This window comes from Octopus bimaculoides, chromosome 22, assembly GCF_001194135.2.
Source record: "Octopus bimaculoides isolate UCB-OBI-ISO-001 chromosome 22, ASM119413v2, whole genome shotgun sequence".
Classification (NCBI taxonomy): domain Eukaryota; kingdom Metazoa; phylum Mollusca; class Cephalopoda; order Octopoda; family Octopodidae; genus Octopus; species Octopus bimaculoides.
This window is the reverse complement of record NC_069002.1, coordinates 340,981-357,585: the sequence shown is the minus strand read 5'-3', so window position 1 is coordinate 357,585 and position 16,605 is coordinate 340,981. Positions and strand designations below refer to the sequence as shown.

Below are 16,605 nucleotides of genomic sequence, written 5' to 3'. Positions count from 1 at the left end.
TATGGGAAGAGTAATGTAAATGTGAAATTTGCTCGTTCAATTATATTTGGAGGTAATATGTTCCTTTTGAAAATTTCTACTCATTTCACCATTTTGTGTCGACACCAAGAAATGTGATAAAAGTTAAATTCTAATTACTGAGTCACAAAAAAAGGCACTGGTGCCACTTAAAAAGCACTTAGTCCACTCTGTAAAGTGGTTGGCATTAGGAAAGGCATCTGACCCTAGAAACCAAACCAAAACAGACAATGGAACATGGTGAACCCCTGGCTTTACCAGCTCCTGTCAAACCGTCCAACCCAGGAGACTGTAATAGGCTTCACTGTCTCTTTTGGCATGGTTTTTAATGGCTGGGTGCCCTTCCCAAAATCAACTCTGGTATAGAAAATAAAGACCTACCTTGAATCAGCCAACAAACTTTTTAACGAAGCTGGGAAAGGTTTTGGCAACAAGTTCAGTCTAATGAGAACACAAAGGCCATCTTTACCTGCTAATTGTAGCAAGGATACAGGATATCTCCGACCAAATCTACTAATCCATTCAGCATCTAATCCCAGCACCTAAAAATAAATGGATTAACAATTAATTAAAAGTAAAGCCAATTAAAAATCCAAACTGAGAACCAATGGCATTTTCACATAATTATGCAGACATGCATCAAGTGTAGCCGTATGGTAAGAGGCTTGCTTCCCAGCCACATGGTTCTGGGTTCAGTCCCACATGGGCAAGTGTCTTCAACTACGGCCTTGGGCCAACCAAAGTTTATGAGTGGATTTGGTAGACGGAAACTGAAAAGTAGCAGGATTTGAAATTCTAACTTTAGCCTCAACATATAAGTCCATTGACCCCAAAAATATCCTACCATGCATGGCTATACATATGCTTACATGGATATCTGCAATTATTACTGATCATAATTCTTTTTTTTTTTTTTTGTTTTTCCATTCTACGGAAATTCTTCAAATATCTGAGAGTGGGATCATAAGGAGCGGAAAGATGATAAAGGGAGGTGACATACAGCCAACTTATGAGGAGTTGCCTCCCTTAGTAAAACAGTGGGGTTTTTTTGTTTTTTTTTTCTTGCGACTCTGAAATTTATTTTAAATATTATTCAGAAACAACGGCTAAACATCATAACGTCTGATTTCAATTTCCGATGATTGAATAAACAAACAAACAAATAAATAAACATATTGATTAAATTGTTCTGTACTGATTTTATTGATACCCAGCGGGGTTTACGCTAAAAAAAGATTTAACTAAACACCTCAATGGAAATGTTGTCTTCTGTTTCCCGTTTGTTCCACACCAACATCCTCTGTCCCGGTTTTACTTATTGAATTCCTAATTCTCGTCAACAGAATTTTGGAAGGAACAACCGTATCTGAAAGTGCCATGCCTCTTGAGTTTAGAAAAGTGGTTGAAAGTGAGATCAGGGCAAAAATTGAAAATTTGAAAAAGAAAAGAAAAAAACTTCAGAATTGCAAAATCTGTTGTTTGAAATTTCTAAAAAGACGCAGGCGTGGCTGTGTTCTAAGAACTGTAACACCTCGAAACTTTGGAAGCTGAAAAAGCTTGTCGTATACAAATGTACGTAGGCAAGTGTGTCGATGCCTCTCTGTTGGTTCAAATGATAGGGAGCCAGTTGTTCAATTAACTGAACATTCCAGCTCATTAAATTAGCATAGAAGTGGAGGGTGTGCTCCACAGATACATGTGCCCTTAACATAATTCTTAGGCAGAATGAGCATGACATAGTGGAACAAGAATTAACCTTTGAATAATACATACAATCCATCCAAACCAGCTTACAAACAGATAATCTACCCATCATCATCACCACCACCACCATCATCATCATCACCATCATTTAACATCCACTTTTATATGCTTGCATGGGTGAAATGGAATTCATTGAGGCAGATTTTCCACAGCCAGAGATGCAGATAACTGGAAACAAACAACACTGTTTGAACAAGTCTTTTGTTTCCAAAGATTGTGCAACACTTTAAGAGATATCAAGAAGCTCAGACATGTTTTTGCAGAAGATTTCAAGCAAAGAACACTGTACAGACAGCAAGGATGCTGTTTACAGTCAACCAACACATGTAAGGATAAGGATGAATATGCACTCACTCACACACATTGAATGCAAATAACATGCAAAGGTTGGGGAGGAACGAAGCTGGTATGTTGCAATATCAGTGTGCATGTGTGACAGATCATTGGTGTATTGAGAGAGAGGTGGAGCATAAGAGGAATTAGATGCAATGTACAAGAGAGGAGACTGCACTGGTTTGGTGATGAAGATGATGATCATGATGACAATGATGATGATGTCAACAACAATGGTAACAAAGTTTTCAAGACGAAATTGAAGATGATCACCCACATGGATGCAGACAAACTTTGCAAAGAAAGACAAGATTTGCAATACAAGACAGATAACACACACACACACACACACACACACAGGACAAAAAACTTTAAAGGTAACATTGAGTATGCAGGATGTATAGAATGTGTTTCGAGTGTATAGGCGAGATTACATTACCGGGATGCTTTCACACTGTTCCAAAAGTGTGCGATAAACAGAATTCCATTCAGAGTGTGTACAGACAACTTTAACGTCCATGGGAGGCAACACTACATGTTTTTGCATCAGTAGTTCCCGAGGGGCTTTCATGAGGAAATTGTAGATCTTACGGAGAAGAAAACCTGGAATTGGAAGATGAAGTAAGACAATAACAACAACAACAACAATAAATGCAGTGTGGAGGGGAGGGGCAAGTATAATTGATTAGATTATCTTCAGTACTTAATCTGTAAAATGTTTATTGACACCAGAAGGACAAAAGACAAAGCCAGCTTTGGCAGGATTTGAACTGGGAGCATAGAGGTATTTAGCTAAATACTACAAGAGGCCTTTTTTCTTTATTATTCTTATGGTTTTGTTCATCAGCTGCTCTAAAAACAACATATTAACATGTTAGCATTTAAACTGGCGAGATCCAACCTTTCACACCTATTCTACAATGTTAGTCTAAAAAATATACAGTCACATCATCGAAATCTCAAGGCTACAAGATAATACAGGATAAATTCAAATCAAATGTGAATAAATAAGCCTTATATTTGATAAAATAATCAGAATCTGAAAAGGTTAAACAGGAAAATAACTGACAGCAGCAGAAAGTAAGATGGTACAATGGTGTTTACTTTTATAAGCCTGGGAAGGATGAAAAGATAAAGCTGACAAGGACAGGATTTGAACACAGAATGTAAAGGATCATTCCTCTACAGGATATCAGACATTTTATCTGATACTCTATTGACTCATCTCCATAGAATTGCTGCCAATTAGTGGAGATAAATCTATAGAATATAATAAAAATAATAATAATAATAATAATAATCCTTTCTACTATAGGCATAAACCCTGAAATTTGGGGGAAGGATTAAGTCGATTACATCAACCCCAGTACTCATCTGGTACTTCCACTCTGACGGAGAGGCCCCTTGTGGCCAGCAGAGGTAAGAGCTCTCTGAACTTTGTCCAACCTGTTCTTATTCTCACAGCTATGCTCTCAGAGCATCCACCTCTACTACTGACTTAGAGGCTACGTTAAAAATACAAATGTCTGCTGAATACAACAAAGTGGACAACTTCTTCCCTTTGGATAATTTTGGATTCTGTTTAGCAGAAGAGCAATCGTCTATTTCACAATCGGATTTGTTTTTGTTTTGGAGGGTGATGATGAAAAGAAGGTAACACTCGTTTCACGAAACTGGTATAATCTCTGATCGGCGGACCCTCAGAATACCTTTCATGAAGAAGAACGGTTGATTTAACCTGTGAAAAACATTTTTGTCCAGAAACATTTTCTTTTTCGTGTGCCCTTATCCGGTATTTTTTTTTACCTCTTCTTTCTCCCAGACGGAGATTCACTTATTAAATATCAGAATCTTCTCCACAGGGTATAAAGAATTTTAGTTCCAACCGTCAGAAACAGAAACGTGTAGTATTTGGGGAATGTCATCAGGGCCCAGAACCCCCAGCATGCAAATAGTAGGGCTGTGGTTCTCAAACGGGGTCCATAGGGCCCTTGAAGATCTTTATAAGATTTTATTGTTAAAATTTACGTGCATTTATACTATACACAAAATCTTTTAACAATTTTCTTCCAAAAATTCCTAGTAATATATAATTAAAAAATATAATAGGATTTTTTAAAACATGGTATAGTTTTGAGAGATCATCCGAGTTATATGGGAATCAAAAGGTTTCATAGTTTTAAAAATATGGTTGAGGAACCCTGTCCTCGATAGAAGGGTCAATGGTGAGAAACGAAGCGAGGAAACGAAGATACTAGCTGGACGACATCAACGGAAGGAGCAGAATACATAATAATAGTGAGAGGCACGAATGAGGAGAAAGAGACGGTTCATGTGTGCATGGCCCTCGGCCCTCAAACAATGGAAATCCTAACAGACAGACTAGTATCAGTTGCTTCATCGAACTCACTTTCCTTTTATTTATTTTTACTTTTCATTTCTCCCGTAGAGATACTCAACCACGTATTCTATGGTATTTAACTAGTTTTACTTCTGTTGGTGGAAACAAGGCGATCCTTGGCGAAACCGACGCTAGATTTATTTTCTTGGAGGAATTCTGGGTTTAAGTTCCCCATAAAACCCCTCATAACTCTTTTATTTTTTGAAACTTTTAGAAAATGTTTTTGAATTTGTGTTCTACAAACGGGAATTATACGATTCTGGAAACAAATGAATAAATGATTGTGTGTGTGTGTGATTTAAGAGCGATTTAGCTGTTGTTTTCAGCACATCCCTAACGCATGCATGAAAGCGTTACTTACCGATCATCTTTACAAGGAAAACATCGAATGGTCTGCTGAAAATCTGATTACAGAGGAAATCGGAAGTTTGCCGATAGAAACTGACCATTGCTTAGAGAAACGGTCGTGTTTATTACTTGGTGTAAACCGACATCGCACAAAGACCGGGACACACACACACACACACACAGACGTAAACACACACATACACACACTTCAATCAATTTTATTTACGATTATCTCCCTTTCTCCATGCGTTTTCAAGAACGACGGAGAGGGGGCGGTGTTGGTGAACGACAGACGAAGCAATCCACAGTTATCTCTTCTTCCCTATTTCATGAACATACTCAAAATATACGCGAAATGCGTCCCTTAACTGTTCACCAGAGAAATTCCCTTTTACACTAAACAAGGTTCCTAAGTTTTCGCCAGATTGTGCAAGATTAAACTAAATTCTGGTGTACGAAACTGTTCGCATCCATAGTTTTCGATGGTAAATACAAGCTCGACGGTGAACCGTACCATAATCCCCCTTTTTTTATTTCCTGCAATACGTGGTTTGGGTGAAAAGAAGATTGAGCTTTCTGCAGTTAAATACAAATATGGTTGGGTCATACATATGTAATATAGTTTAGGAAAAGAAATAAAGAAAAAGTCTACATAGATTGAGATTATCCAATTAGTTAATTCCCTCTACGGATGCTTCAAAATCTGAAAACAGAAAGCAAAGGGATATGTCTGTGTGTTAATTTGACTGCTATTTTCTGGATCTAAATATGTTGATCCAACAGAAAAGATCGTCGGATTTGTAAACTGAATTCAACAATTAAAGATGGGATTTTTTTCTATCCGTATTTTTGTTTGTATGTGTGTGTAAACTTAGATAAAAATTGGCCCAGACCCTGTCTAACTTAAGTATCTCTCGAAGTCATTTTCAAGTCAAGTTTTATGAAATCATGGCTCATTCGAGTAAGGAGGTTGTTGCTGACTGGGATTTATTCCGGTATAAGTGGCTTATCTGGTGTCCCTTGAAGAAATTTGTCCTTTATGTTGCAGTGAATTTATGTATTGTGGGCCTGAATTGTGTAGGGGGGCGTATGGCACGCGATCCCAGCCTTGGATAAATTCTGAATTTGATGTTAGTCGTCGTTTAGGCAAATGATGGAGCGCCTCGCGACGGCGTTGGAGAGAATCAAGATCCGAGGTTTTCGGGTTGTCCCAATAATCAACCTCAGTCATGCCCTTCATTATTTTAGAGAACGCTCTCCCAGGTGACTCAATTTGCGTAATGTTTTGTTTGGCGCGGGTATACCCACAGAGGACAGCAGTATTCTAGGTGTGGCCGTACAAAGGAGGAGAAAGGGGTAATGATGATGTCTTGTTCTCTGAACCGGAAAGTTCTGAACATCTAGGAATTCATCCTGAGAGTCATATCGGCTTTATTGTTGATGTGAGCACTCCAGCCGAAATTGTTGATATTAATGGATGCTATGAGTGGTTCCGCTGAAGGAAGAGAATACGACAGTCTGAAAGAGCATTCTCCTTTGCGAAGTGTGTGAATTGAAATTTTCCCATATCTAACATCATATTGTTTTTGTGCGCTCATTGACGGTTAAATGAAGGAAAATGTCGAAGGATTTACTGAAGTTCAGAAATATGACACCAGAGTTCGAACCTGATCCCTATATGATCGATGTGATGCAAAAGCTGTGTTAGGCAGTTCCTGCTGCGGCGAAAGCCATGCTCGTTGCAGTTTAGATAATTATGACTCTTCAGGAAGCCAGTTTTTTTTTAAGACGACGCCCCAGCATGGCCGCAGTCAAAGGAAAACTTGAAAAAAAAAAACTAAAAAAAAAAGGAGGAAAAAGTAGACGTTCCCATGCCGGGAATCGAACCCGGGCCGCCTGGGTGAAAGCCAGGAATCCTAACCACTAGACCACATGGGAAGCCATGATAACGACGCTCCGTTAATGCTATACTTCATAGGTTTTCGCTTTCATTGCTGACCAATCTTCTTCGCTGCACCTTCTTCAATGAATAAACTCCTACTCAGTCACGCCTTCCATGATAGCTTCCCCCTTCCACCATTCTCCTTCATTCACCAACTCCCCCTCCTCCTCCTCACTCCCATTAGTATCTCTACCTTCCTCTCTCTCTCTCTCTTTTAAATGATGTTTCAAACACTCGTCTTTTTTTACTTTCTTACTCTCATTGCTTATTTCTGCCATTCATTTCTCTCACTCTCTCTCTCGTCTCCTCCCTTTATCACCCTCTCTTTTTTCTCGTCGTCGTCACTTTCTCTCTTTTACAATGTCTGTCTCTCTCTCACTTATTTTCTCTTCTTTCTTCTTTACTTTCTCCCTCTCTTTCCCATCCAGGACATTTCAAAAGTGCTGTTGTTGCTGCTACTGTTGTTATTGTTGCTGTTCTTGTTGCTATTGTAGATATTAAAATTAAGATAATTTAGCAACCTTTCCATAATTATTATTTTTCTTTAGATTTTGGTCAGTGCTGATGCAAGTTCGAGAGACACTCAAGTCTCGACAATCTACTTGTTTTGTTTTTTTTATTATTTTTAGAGACGGTAAGGGTTTGGTCCGGGACATATCTTGTTATTTCTAGCCGGTCGACGACCCTTTTCTATCAAGACTTACTAGACTCTTTTAGGGTGTTCCTCCGCCATAATCATGCTTTCTTTATAAATAAAATAACACAAACAAACAAGGCATTCTTTCGATAGACTACCCATTAGTAAATATCTCCCGTATGCTAAAGATGGAGATAACATCGCCGAAATCTATGACTACACTACAGTTTCGATCCTCGGTAGTAGTATGTTTATCTTTTATATTTTGCTTGTTTCAATCATTAGACGGCGGCCATGCTGGGGCACCGCCTTGAGCAATTTTAGTCGAACGAATCGACTGGAGTACTGATTTTCTTCGACTTGATTGTGCTTGTAATTCAAAGATCCACCCTTGTAATGTATTGTCATGATGATTTAGTTTTAGAGTTCCCTTACGAATCCATGCCATTCGGCTTGATGGACAAAACTGCCAAATTTCCCTCCTAGATAATACGACAGACAGAAAGAGAGCATTGGTTAGTTTTTAACTCCAGACCCAACTCAGTGAACGTTGAACTGAGGTTAAACAAAAACCCTGCAACAACAACAACAACAACAGCATCAATCTAAAGTGCCAAAAATCGTTAATGGGCCGTTTAGTTAACATCAAAAACTTATGATGAATTACGATAAAGCAAATGAGCAAGTAGTCATTGCCGGAATGTCTTAGGTCAGAACTCTTATTGATAGCAACAAAAAGCAATGAGAAAAAAAAAAGGAAAAAATGCATTTATTTTTGTGAAGAGAAAATTTTTCAATTTTTCTTTGGTGCAGCTTTCAAAAATTCCACAGGTTATATCCAAGACGTTTTTATAACAAATTAACCAGAGTAATTAGTCTTTATAACTTATCTTAGTCACCATTGAAAGCAGTTAAAGGTTTTTGTGGGGTTTTTTTTTTTTATCTCTAAACAAGAAAGAACGGAACTTCTTCAAACTTGCCATTTTCGTTTATGCTTCTCTTCTATAAAAATGCCTTGTCACTTGGCAAAAAAATTCTCCAAATTCTGAATCTTGTGTTCCTTCTATTTAAGAGTGAATTTAAAGATTCTTAATAAAATATGATAACGCCTGCATAGAGCGAGGAATCGGTTACGAGAAACGGTTCCGGTGCGTTAACACTGTTACCCCAACAACGAAAGCAGTGACAACAACTGGACCAATGATGAGAGAATGGCTGAAAACTGCTTTTCTTATTCGAACCAAGTACGATTTTATACTGTTTCCCAAACTCTTAATGATACCAGGCTTAGCCTGCGGTGCTGGTTCATCGTTGACAAGCGGATCTGGCAAAAGAAATAAAGAGAGACATCAAACACGGATCACAACAAAAAATGCTGCAACAATCGAAACAGAAAATCAAATTGGATTATATACACTTTCACTACTTATAGAAAAGGGGCCAAGTTACGATTGCCAGGAGGCCAATCTGCTGCCAACCATGCCCATCACTAAGGGTGTGCACTGGACAGTACTACTCCCCCCTCCCACACTTCTCCCTATTCAATGGTGTACCCTCAGATTTACAGTGATACACTTATTACGAAACTCCACTTTAGCATTATTACAAATTAGTGCCCACCCAGAATATTCTGAAGCATCTCCAGGCACCAAAGAATGGCAACAGGCCTCACCTTCTCCATGTAGTCTTGGGAGTTCCATGGCTAGTGATATGCAAAGACATAATGAGATTGACATTGGACAACACCCAAGGAACTCGGCATTAGCCTCCATCCTACTAACAGTTTTATATTCCACATTGTTATATAATCTACGGATTCCTTTTAACCCAACAAGAAAAACTATGTGGTTGTCCAACCTGCTAGAAATAGCAGTTGCCTTCAAAAAATACTCACAAAGAAAAATTTAAGAAAACAAAGACATAGACTGGGCATTATTTTCAAAAATTGAACCCATTAACCATTTTGACATTTTTATATTTAGACTTCTCTCAGATTTCTGACAAAATATTTAGCCCTGACTTATAACATATGAAACTATAACAAACCTGATGCGTTCTGGTTGGTGTCGAGCATGATAATGTCTGGAGTAGATGCTGCTAATGCTGCTGCTGCTGCTACTGGTGGTGGTGGTGCTTGTGCTGGTGATGATGATGATGGCAATAATGATGAAGCTGCTGTATCATGAGCCGTGATAAGATCAAATGTAGACATAAATAAACTGAGAAACAATACTGTGTGGAACTTCATATTTGTTGTTCTTATTGCTGTTGTGGTTCTTGTAGTTTTTGTTGTTGTTGTTGCTCTAGATGTTGGTGTTTTTTTTTGTCTGAAATGTGAAAGGAGCAAAACCATTAATTAAATTCAAAAACAGACAAAAAATATAAACGTACACTTGTCCCTCGGTTTACGTGGGTTTCCTTTTAGAACAGATCCGTCTTTTGCCAAATTAAAAAGATTTTTCCTTATTTTTAATTTATTTCATTTTATTTAAATTATTCATTTACTTTGCAGTTTATTTCTACGGAATTACCATTTCTTCGTTTCTGTTTCACTTTTTGTTTTGTCTTCTTATTTCACTCTGATGAGTGTTGAATGAGGTGGACCACTTCATATACTTTGTAAATCAAGTTTCCACATTGAATAATAGAGTTTCAAATCTCAAAGCTGATTTTAAAAATAATCTATAGATTAAATCAGCTTCAAAATGGAAAATCTTCGACAAAAACTACTAAAAAGTTTATTGTAAAGAAAATTACTTATTCCAGTTTGTATGCAGTTTAAGGATTTGAAAATAAAAAAAAAAGTAAATAGACATATAAATAAATTGCAGATAAATTTTAACAGCAAAAGCTTATCTAGATCCCCACCCCCCAAGAGTTATGCAAACCTCAGTTCACAACCACTGATATTGACCACCACGAAGCTTTCCTTTCCGAACAAGTCTGACTATTCACCAAACGCATTCGTTCAATACAGTAACAATTAATTATTTAATCAAAACAATGTAAGACATTTAATAGAATACTTTCAATACCAATAATCAAGGTATAAATGTCCTGAAGGAATTAATTCGTTTCAATTAGATCAATGTTGTTAATTATGATTTCCTCTTCGATTCTTACAGGCGTTTCCTTGAGTTTCAACCGTTTCTTCGATACGTAAACAACTTCGAAACTTAAAAGTTTGACAGTAAAAGATTAAAAAGTTCGTTCGACTTCATTTCGTTACCAGATAAAGCCGACTTTTAACTGACATCGGATGAGATCGCACACGATATCTCTTCTCAATTATGTACATTCTGAACTGAAGTCTTGTGCCATGTCCGAAGAAAACAAACAGAAAGTGGGTCGAGACATTTCTGTTAGGCGTTGTAACCAACTGGACCGATGTCTAATTTCAAATACCAATGAAAATCATAGATTTCCATTTCTCTGGGGTTTTTTTTTATATTTATTCAATCAGAGGGGACAGCGCCCAATAGTAAACGTTGGGTGTAATCGTAGAAATTGGGGAGGGGGACAAAAATGTAAAAAATTAAGTTCTTGAGGAATAAAAAAAAAAAATCTTTTACAGAAGGAAACAACTTCCCATTTCCCTGGGGCAGTGATAGTTATTCCGAAGTCCGTCAATCAGAGTTTGAAGAAAGAAGCTCCAATATTAATGAGAGGAAACGGCAAAATTATCCTCAAAGACACCAAAGATGGTTAGTGTTAAACTGGACGACGGATGAAGTCTACCCCCCGACAAAATAGGAAAGACAATGAATGATGTAGTCCTAGCTGTTTTTATGTCTCTCTCTCTAAACAAAAAAAAAGAAATTATACTAAAACGCCATTGATCATACGTATTTGGTCTGACCTAGGGCTAAACAAACAACAAAAAGAAAACAAGTTTGAATTATTTCAAAAGTAGATTAGATTAAAGAAATGCAAATACATTATTTAGGTTTATAATCACAAATTGAAGTTAGCTAAAGTGTAAATTCATTTTTGAAAATCTTTTAATAAGTTTGCCTGTCTTTAGTAAATGTTTAAAAAAATATTTACATATACAGAATAATAATAAATGACTCTATTTTTATCAGAACATTTAATGAACTTACCTCAGCTTATTGTAAAAATTGTTTGAGAATGTTGTTTAAAGTTCGAATTATCACAGAAGATTAAGGTTATACTTTCAAAATAACTTTCGTAATTTTTAAAGCTTTGTTAAAAATCGAAAGATTTTTTACAACCTTCTCTGTTTTGGGGGAATTTTTTTTTTTATGGAGTTGGTGAGATAGAAACCTGCGTTTGGTGCGATTTCGGATTGTGACGTAGTTTTATATTCCATCACGTCATATTTTCTGTTGGGTTCAATGAGTCGGCATCAGCAGCAGCAGTAGTATTTTCTGTTTGGCTCACAGAATTCTTAATTTCAATTCTCTTAATTTTGTTCCAATTGATTTCAAACTTGGTGCATCGGTGTAGTTTTGTAGGCTAATTATGGAAAGAAAAATTCGTTTTTGCCACAAATTAATGAATAAAAGTGAATAACTTTTAAAATCTGCATATTTTGGGTAGTTTTAGCAGAAAATGTCAGCTTCCAAATCCTGTATTTTAATTGGGTTAAAATAATCACATTTTAAACTTCTGTGACATTTTTCTAAGATTTTTCTGGAACAAAGGAATAACAAAATTAAATTCAGCGTGAAAAATTACATCAGTATACAACATTTGAAAATTTTCACTTAATTTTGAAATTTCAAAAACTGTGAGTTAAACAGAAATGATCCAGTAGTGATAATGGAGGGGTGGGGGGACAGCGGTGGTGGTAGCAGTAGCAGTACTGTTGATGAAACTATTTGTGTATGTGCATGCGTGTATGTTTGTGTATATTTGTGTGTGTGTGTGTGCGTGAAGTATTTGTGCGTGTGTGTGCAGGTATGTGAGTGTGTTGTTTTCTATGTGCATATGTATGTGAATGTATATGCGCTTACTCATATATGTAGGTGTAGCGAACAGCTACAGTATAGCTAAGCTGGAATTCGAAACCAAATCCACATTTATATACATTGTCAATTCCTCGGTCTTTTGTCTTAGCCTTATTGCACTCAGAGATTAATGAGAAAAATTTGACCTCTTGATCTTTCTTGTGGTCAGTTCTGATCAAGGACGAAGAACCCTATTGTTTTAGCTGACCTAATTCAGTAACCAGAAAGTTATATATAAAATTTTAAAAAAAACTCAAGCAAACATCTGTCTTCCTCTCCTTGGTCAATCGTCTCTGGACTGAGAGTAACTCTGGTCACTATGCTATATAATAATGTGTGCGAAGGTAAACCTCTTTTCCCCCTCTAACTACAAACGTTCCTTTTCCTATGTCTTTCTCCCTAGCAGCCACGGGGAATCTAATCTAACATATTCAATGAACCATGGAACCAGAGACAAATTTCTCCTGTATCTACAAACAAGCTGTGTACACACAAATAAATAACCCGATGAAGTAGTAAATTTATTATATATTGTAACGACTAATATTACATTTATCTTCAACATTGTAACAACATAATAATTGACGAGGGTCGGTCGGAAAGTTCTCAGGATGACTATGAAGGAGTGATGCTAGAGCTGTGAAATCATGCATGCATTCATTTCAACACTTCTTATTAATAACTGCATTGTTTCTTTCCAGGTCAACTGACATCTGACAGTTCAAAGAAGCCTTCTAAAGTAGCGACTCCTCTTGCAAATCGACAAACTGCGGCATCGTGGTCTTATCAAATACTTACAGAAAAAGGCTTTAGCCCCTAACAACATTCGTACTGACATTGTTCTTCCGTCATTTCTCTGATGCAAACTTCTTCGTTAAATTGTCGTTACATTTTGATGACCCCTGATAAAAGAATAAGAGCCCTCTCTTCAAAATTCGTTACTTAAAAAATATCAGACTTCTTCACAAATTGGAGCCTTCTCGTCAAAATTCGTTTCTTCCGATACAAGAATTGCTGGTCTTTTGAACCAATTGCAGTATATCGTTACATTGCACTTAAAAGCAGAAAACAGGTGGCGGACGTATTTTTCTAAATATGTAATGGAGTGGCGGTAGTATGATGGGGTAGATGAGTAGTAAATAGTGTAATAGAATAAAAGGTGGATATGTAATAAGGCAGAGGTAATGTGGTAGTGTAATAATGTTATAACAATTGGATTCCATCCCACCTTTTGCCAGCGAAATAACAACATCAACAACAAAGAGAACAACTTTATTTACTTCAAAACTGTTTTGTTATTTTTTTCTGCAAAGGTTTTCCAATTTTCTTAAGTTATTTCCAAGATACTTTTACGAAAACAAACTTTCCAAAACAGTTTGTCTTAAGAATATTTAGAATATCTTGGTTAGTGGTAAAAAAAAGAAAAGAAAAAAAGAGTAGCGAAAGGTTTATTTAGAATCTAAGAATGAAGAGAAGTTCTTTAAACTTCCCGCCTTCAATTATTTGTTTCTCCAAAACTTGTTTCCAGTTGATTCTTCCTTTTAAACTATGAATTTCCTGAACCAGTTTTTTTCTTCTTCCTTCGATTTAAGCAAGAATTAAAAATAGGAGGACATCTGTAGCCCAGTCACGACAACAACAAACAAGACGTATATAGAAGGGAAAATTAAAGAAGCGTTGCCCGGACTAGCACAGGACTTTATATACTGGACGAATTTTCCAAACATCGTCTCTTTGTCTTCTTTTTCGGCCGTCGCCAGGTCTTCTTCGTGCTTTCTATCAACCGGATGTTTTATATCGTCCTTTCCTATCGTCGTGTCTTCTTTTACTTTTTTGAATATCGTCTTTTCAACATCATTATTAAACACCATCTGTTTTACTTCGTCTTGCAGTAGTGAAACAGTTGGTTTTGATGGAATTATTGAGTAGCTACAATTATCATAATTCATCGAATCTGAAGAGAGATAAGAAAAAAGGTTTATTTTAGATGAAGTATGGATGCTGACAATATCGATGAGCTTTATAATAAGTAACAAACTATGCGGAAAGCTAAATAATTAACAAACTATGCGGAAAGCTAAATAATTAACTTGGTGGTTTCATTTGAAACCGCCATATAATTTCTGTCTACATATGTAAGCTCACCTTGTCTTGCTTTCCGCATCACTTGCAGCCAGTTGTTTAAAAAATAGTCGATGTAAAACTCTGCGGCCCTTTTCTCCTCTTGTAATTTCAATCTTAGAAAGGACACTGTCCGAAACGTCGGATACGCCACTCCTCACAGCAATTTCACGGCACTCTTTCGGTCACTTTTTCCCAAATCCAACTTACAAAACAAACTAAATTACAACATACCTGATGCTCCCGTATTGATAGCTAAATCCTTTGATGCTGTTTCTGGATCCTGAGCCGTAACAAAGTGAAGAATAGTCACGCATTGCAAAAGAAACATTAACGAACGGTATTTCATTTTTGCTTTCCCAACGTCTTTCTCTTTCTCGTTATTGGTGTTGATGTTGTTACTGTTGCTGTCGTTTTCACTCGTAGTTTGTATCTGAAATTAAAAACAAAACAAGATAAACAAATAAAACATTATTAATTCACTCAAACGTATGTGTTTATATGTCTTTAATATATTGACAACACAATACAGACTTAAAATAGACTTCCACTTTGAGCAATTTACTCTGCGATCACTTCCGACACCTGACACACCGTGCACCTGTTCAGGTAATGTCGATTGGATGAGTGGGCATCCGTGTATCCAACTTTCCTCCAATTTGGTAAGGGACAGCGTTATACTTCACTTTCCACACTCTACTTCGACTGGGAACCTAAATATATTAAAAAGGGGTTTCTATACTGGCAACGTTGAGTTTAGTTTTCGGTAATCGTATCCCAGCTAAGATAACCCATCTGTAGATTTTCAAACTGGAGGCTTGAGTAGTCAACCACCTTGTACTGAAGACATTCCACGCTATCCTTATCCGTTACCCCAATGGAAAAACTCGAATCGTTCCTCAAAATGTTTCCGAACGCCGTCTAGCTTTTGCATCGACATTTATAAGTGTCAGGCACAACCTCTATCTCCACAGGAAAACCAACCTGCCAATCGGAGCCCTGAAAGATTTACCTGGATATTCATTTCTTTCCAGAACAACAGTCACCTCATTCGACGTGGTTTGACCGACGTTGTGGTCAATTAGATATTCAAACGCATGGGTTTCCTCTACTTTAGTCTCATTAATCCGAGGTTGTTAACTCAAAGTCATACAGCAACTGACCTGACTCTGCTTCTATTCGAACCCCAGTCCATATGCATCTCACGCATCACATTCTCAACCAATTTTACCTATGGACTCCCACCACAACATACATGTATGAAAACATCGGCAAAAAGAAAAAAGCCGTTCCTTTTGGAACGAAGTCCCAGAGAGGAGAAAAGTTCTCTGCCCCGTGTAACAGACACTCCCCTTCTTATTGTCTGTTCCCATCAGAAATGGTGTGAAACAAGGTTTTTGCGCGTTGAAAACCTGTAACCAACGACGCTTCTGTTCACCGACAGTTACATAAAATCAAATCAAATTAATAGAAATCAACTTACTTCAGCGAATGGGAAATATTTTCTTAGAAAAAATTACTAGGATTGAAAGTTGCAAAACATTAAAATGTATTATTTGTTTTTTAATATTCTTCCGTAATTTTTTAAAACTTGGTTAAAAAAAATGAAAGAATTTTTTCAATCTATTTTTATGAAGTTTTCTAACTGGAATAATAATTAAAAAAAAAAATTTTTAACGCAGCGCTTTTTTTTTTTGACATTTTATTGTGACGTAATTCATGTGATTACGTCAGATGAGAAAACTCCATGTTCTGTGGATGTGAAGTTTTAAAAACTGAAATCTGTCAGAGATTGTCTCCCCTACAACAGAAAATTACGATAAAGATATTACCTTTTACTTGTTTTACTCATTAGACACTGGCCATGCTGGGGCACCGCTTTTTAAGTGTCGCAACTACGATCTTACTTCGCTTGCCTGGTCTAAACACGCACGGTATATTGCCGAAGCCCTTGGCCACCTGTCACTGCCTCCGCGAGGTTCAATACTGATACGGTGCTTTTCAAGTCCCACGACTACGATTTCCCTTGGCTTGACAGGTCCTCTTAATAAAAGCCCAATGTGTGAAG

The 16,605-nt window shown here is 37.0% G+C and overlaps 2 protein-coding genes and 1 non-coding gene across 4 annotated transcripts in view; all 3 read right to left on the bottom strand.

The window, feature by feature from the left end:
- Positions 1-5,460, bottom strand: part of LOC106878707 (exonuclease 3'-5' domain-containing protein 2) — a 14,031-nt gene extending 8,571 nt beyond the window's left edge. Inside the window, exons 1-3 of the mRNA XM_052975633.1 lie at positions 4,878-5,460; positions 2,555-2,718; positions 400-560 (exon numbers count right to left, since the gene is read on the bottom strand). Of these exons, the coding sequence (XP_052831593.1) occupies positions 400-560; positions 2,555-2,718; positions 4,878-4,965 (413 nt within the window). The 5' untranslated portion in view covers positions 4,966-5,460. The remainder of the gene's footprint in view (positions 1-399; positions 561-2,554; positions 2,719-4,877) is intronic.
- A 1,270-nt stretch (positions 5,461-6,730) lies between these two features.
- Trnae-uuc (transfer RNA glutamic acid (anticodon UUC)) lies at positions 6,731-6,802 on the bottom strand. Its single transcript has one exon. It is a non-coding gene; the product is annotated as a tRNA-Glu (tRNA).
- A 7,046-nt stretch (positions 6,803-13,848) lies between these two features.
- Positions 13,849-16,215, bottom strand: LOC106878719 (uncharacterized). Of its 2 annotated transcripts, none has more exons than XM_014928026.2 (3): positions 16,021-16,215; positions 14,772-14,970; positions 13,849-14,370 (listed from the first exon to the last, which is right to left on the bottom strand). In XM_014928026.2, the coding sequence occupies exons 2-3, from the start codon at positions 14,884-14,886 to the stop codon at positions 14,015-14,017; spliced, it is 471 nt and encodes a 156-aa protein (XP_014783512.1). In that variant the 5' UTR covers positions 14,887-14,970; positions 16,021-16,215; the 3' UTR covers positions 13,849-14,014. The 2 variants fall into 2 exon arrangements, with proteins under 2 accessions (XP_014783512.1, XP_014783511.1); XM_014928025.2 differs by lacking the exon at positions 16,021-16,215 and adding an exon at positions 15,550-15,854.
- Positions 16,216-16,605: the final 390 nt, after the last annotated feature.

Coding starts and splice junctions, on each gene's coding strand:
- LOC106878719 (XM_014928025.2), bottom strand. Junction 14,371..14,771: donor TATCAATACGGGAGCATCAG/GTATGTTGTAAT, acceptor ATCTCTCTTCAG/ATTCGATGAATTATGATAAT.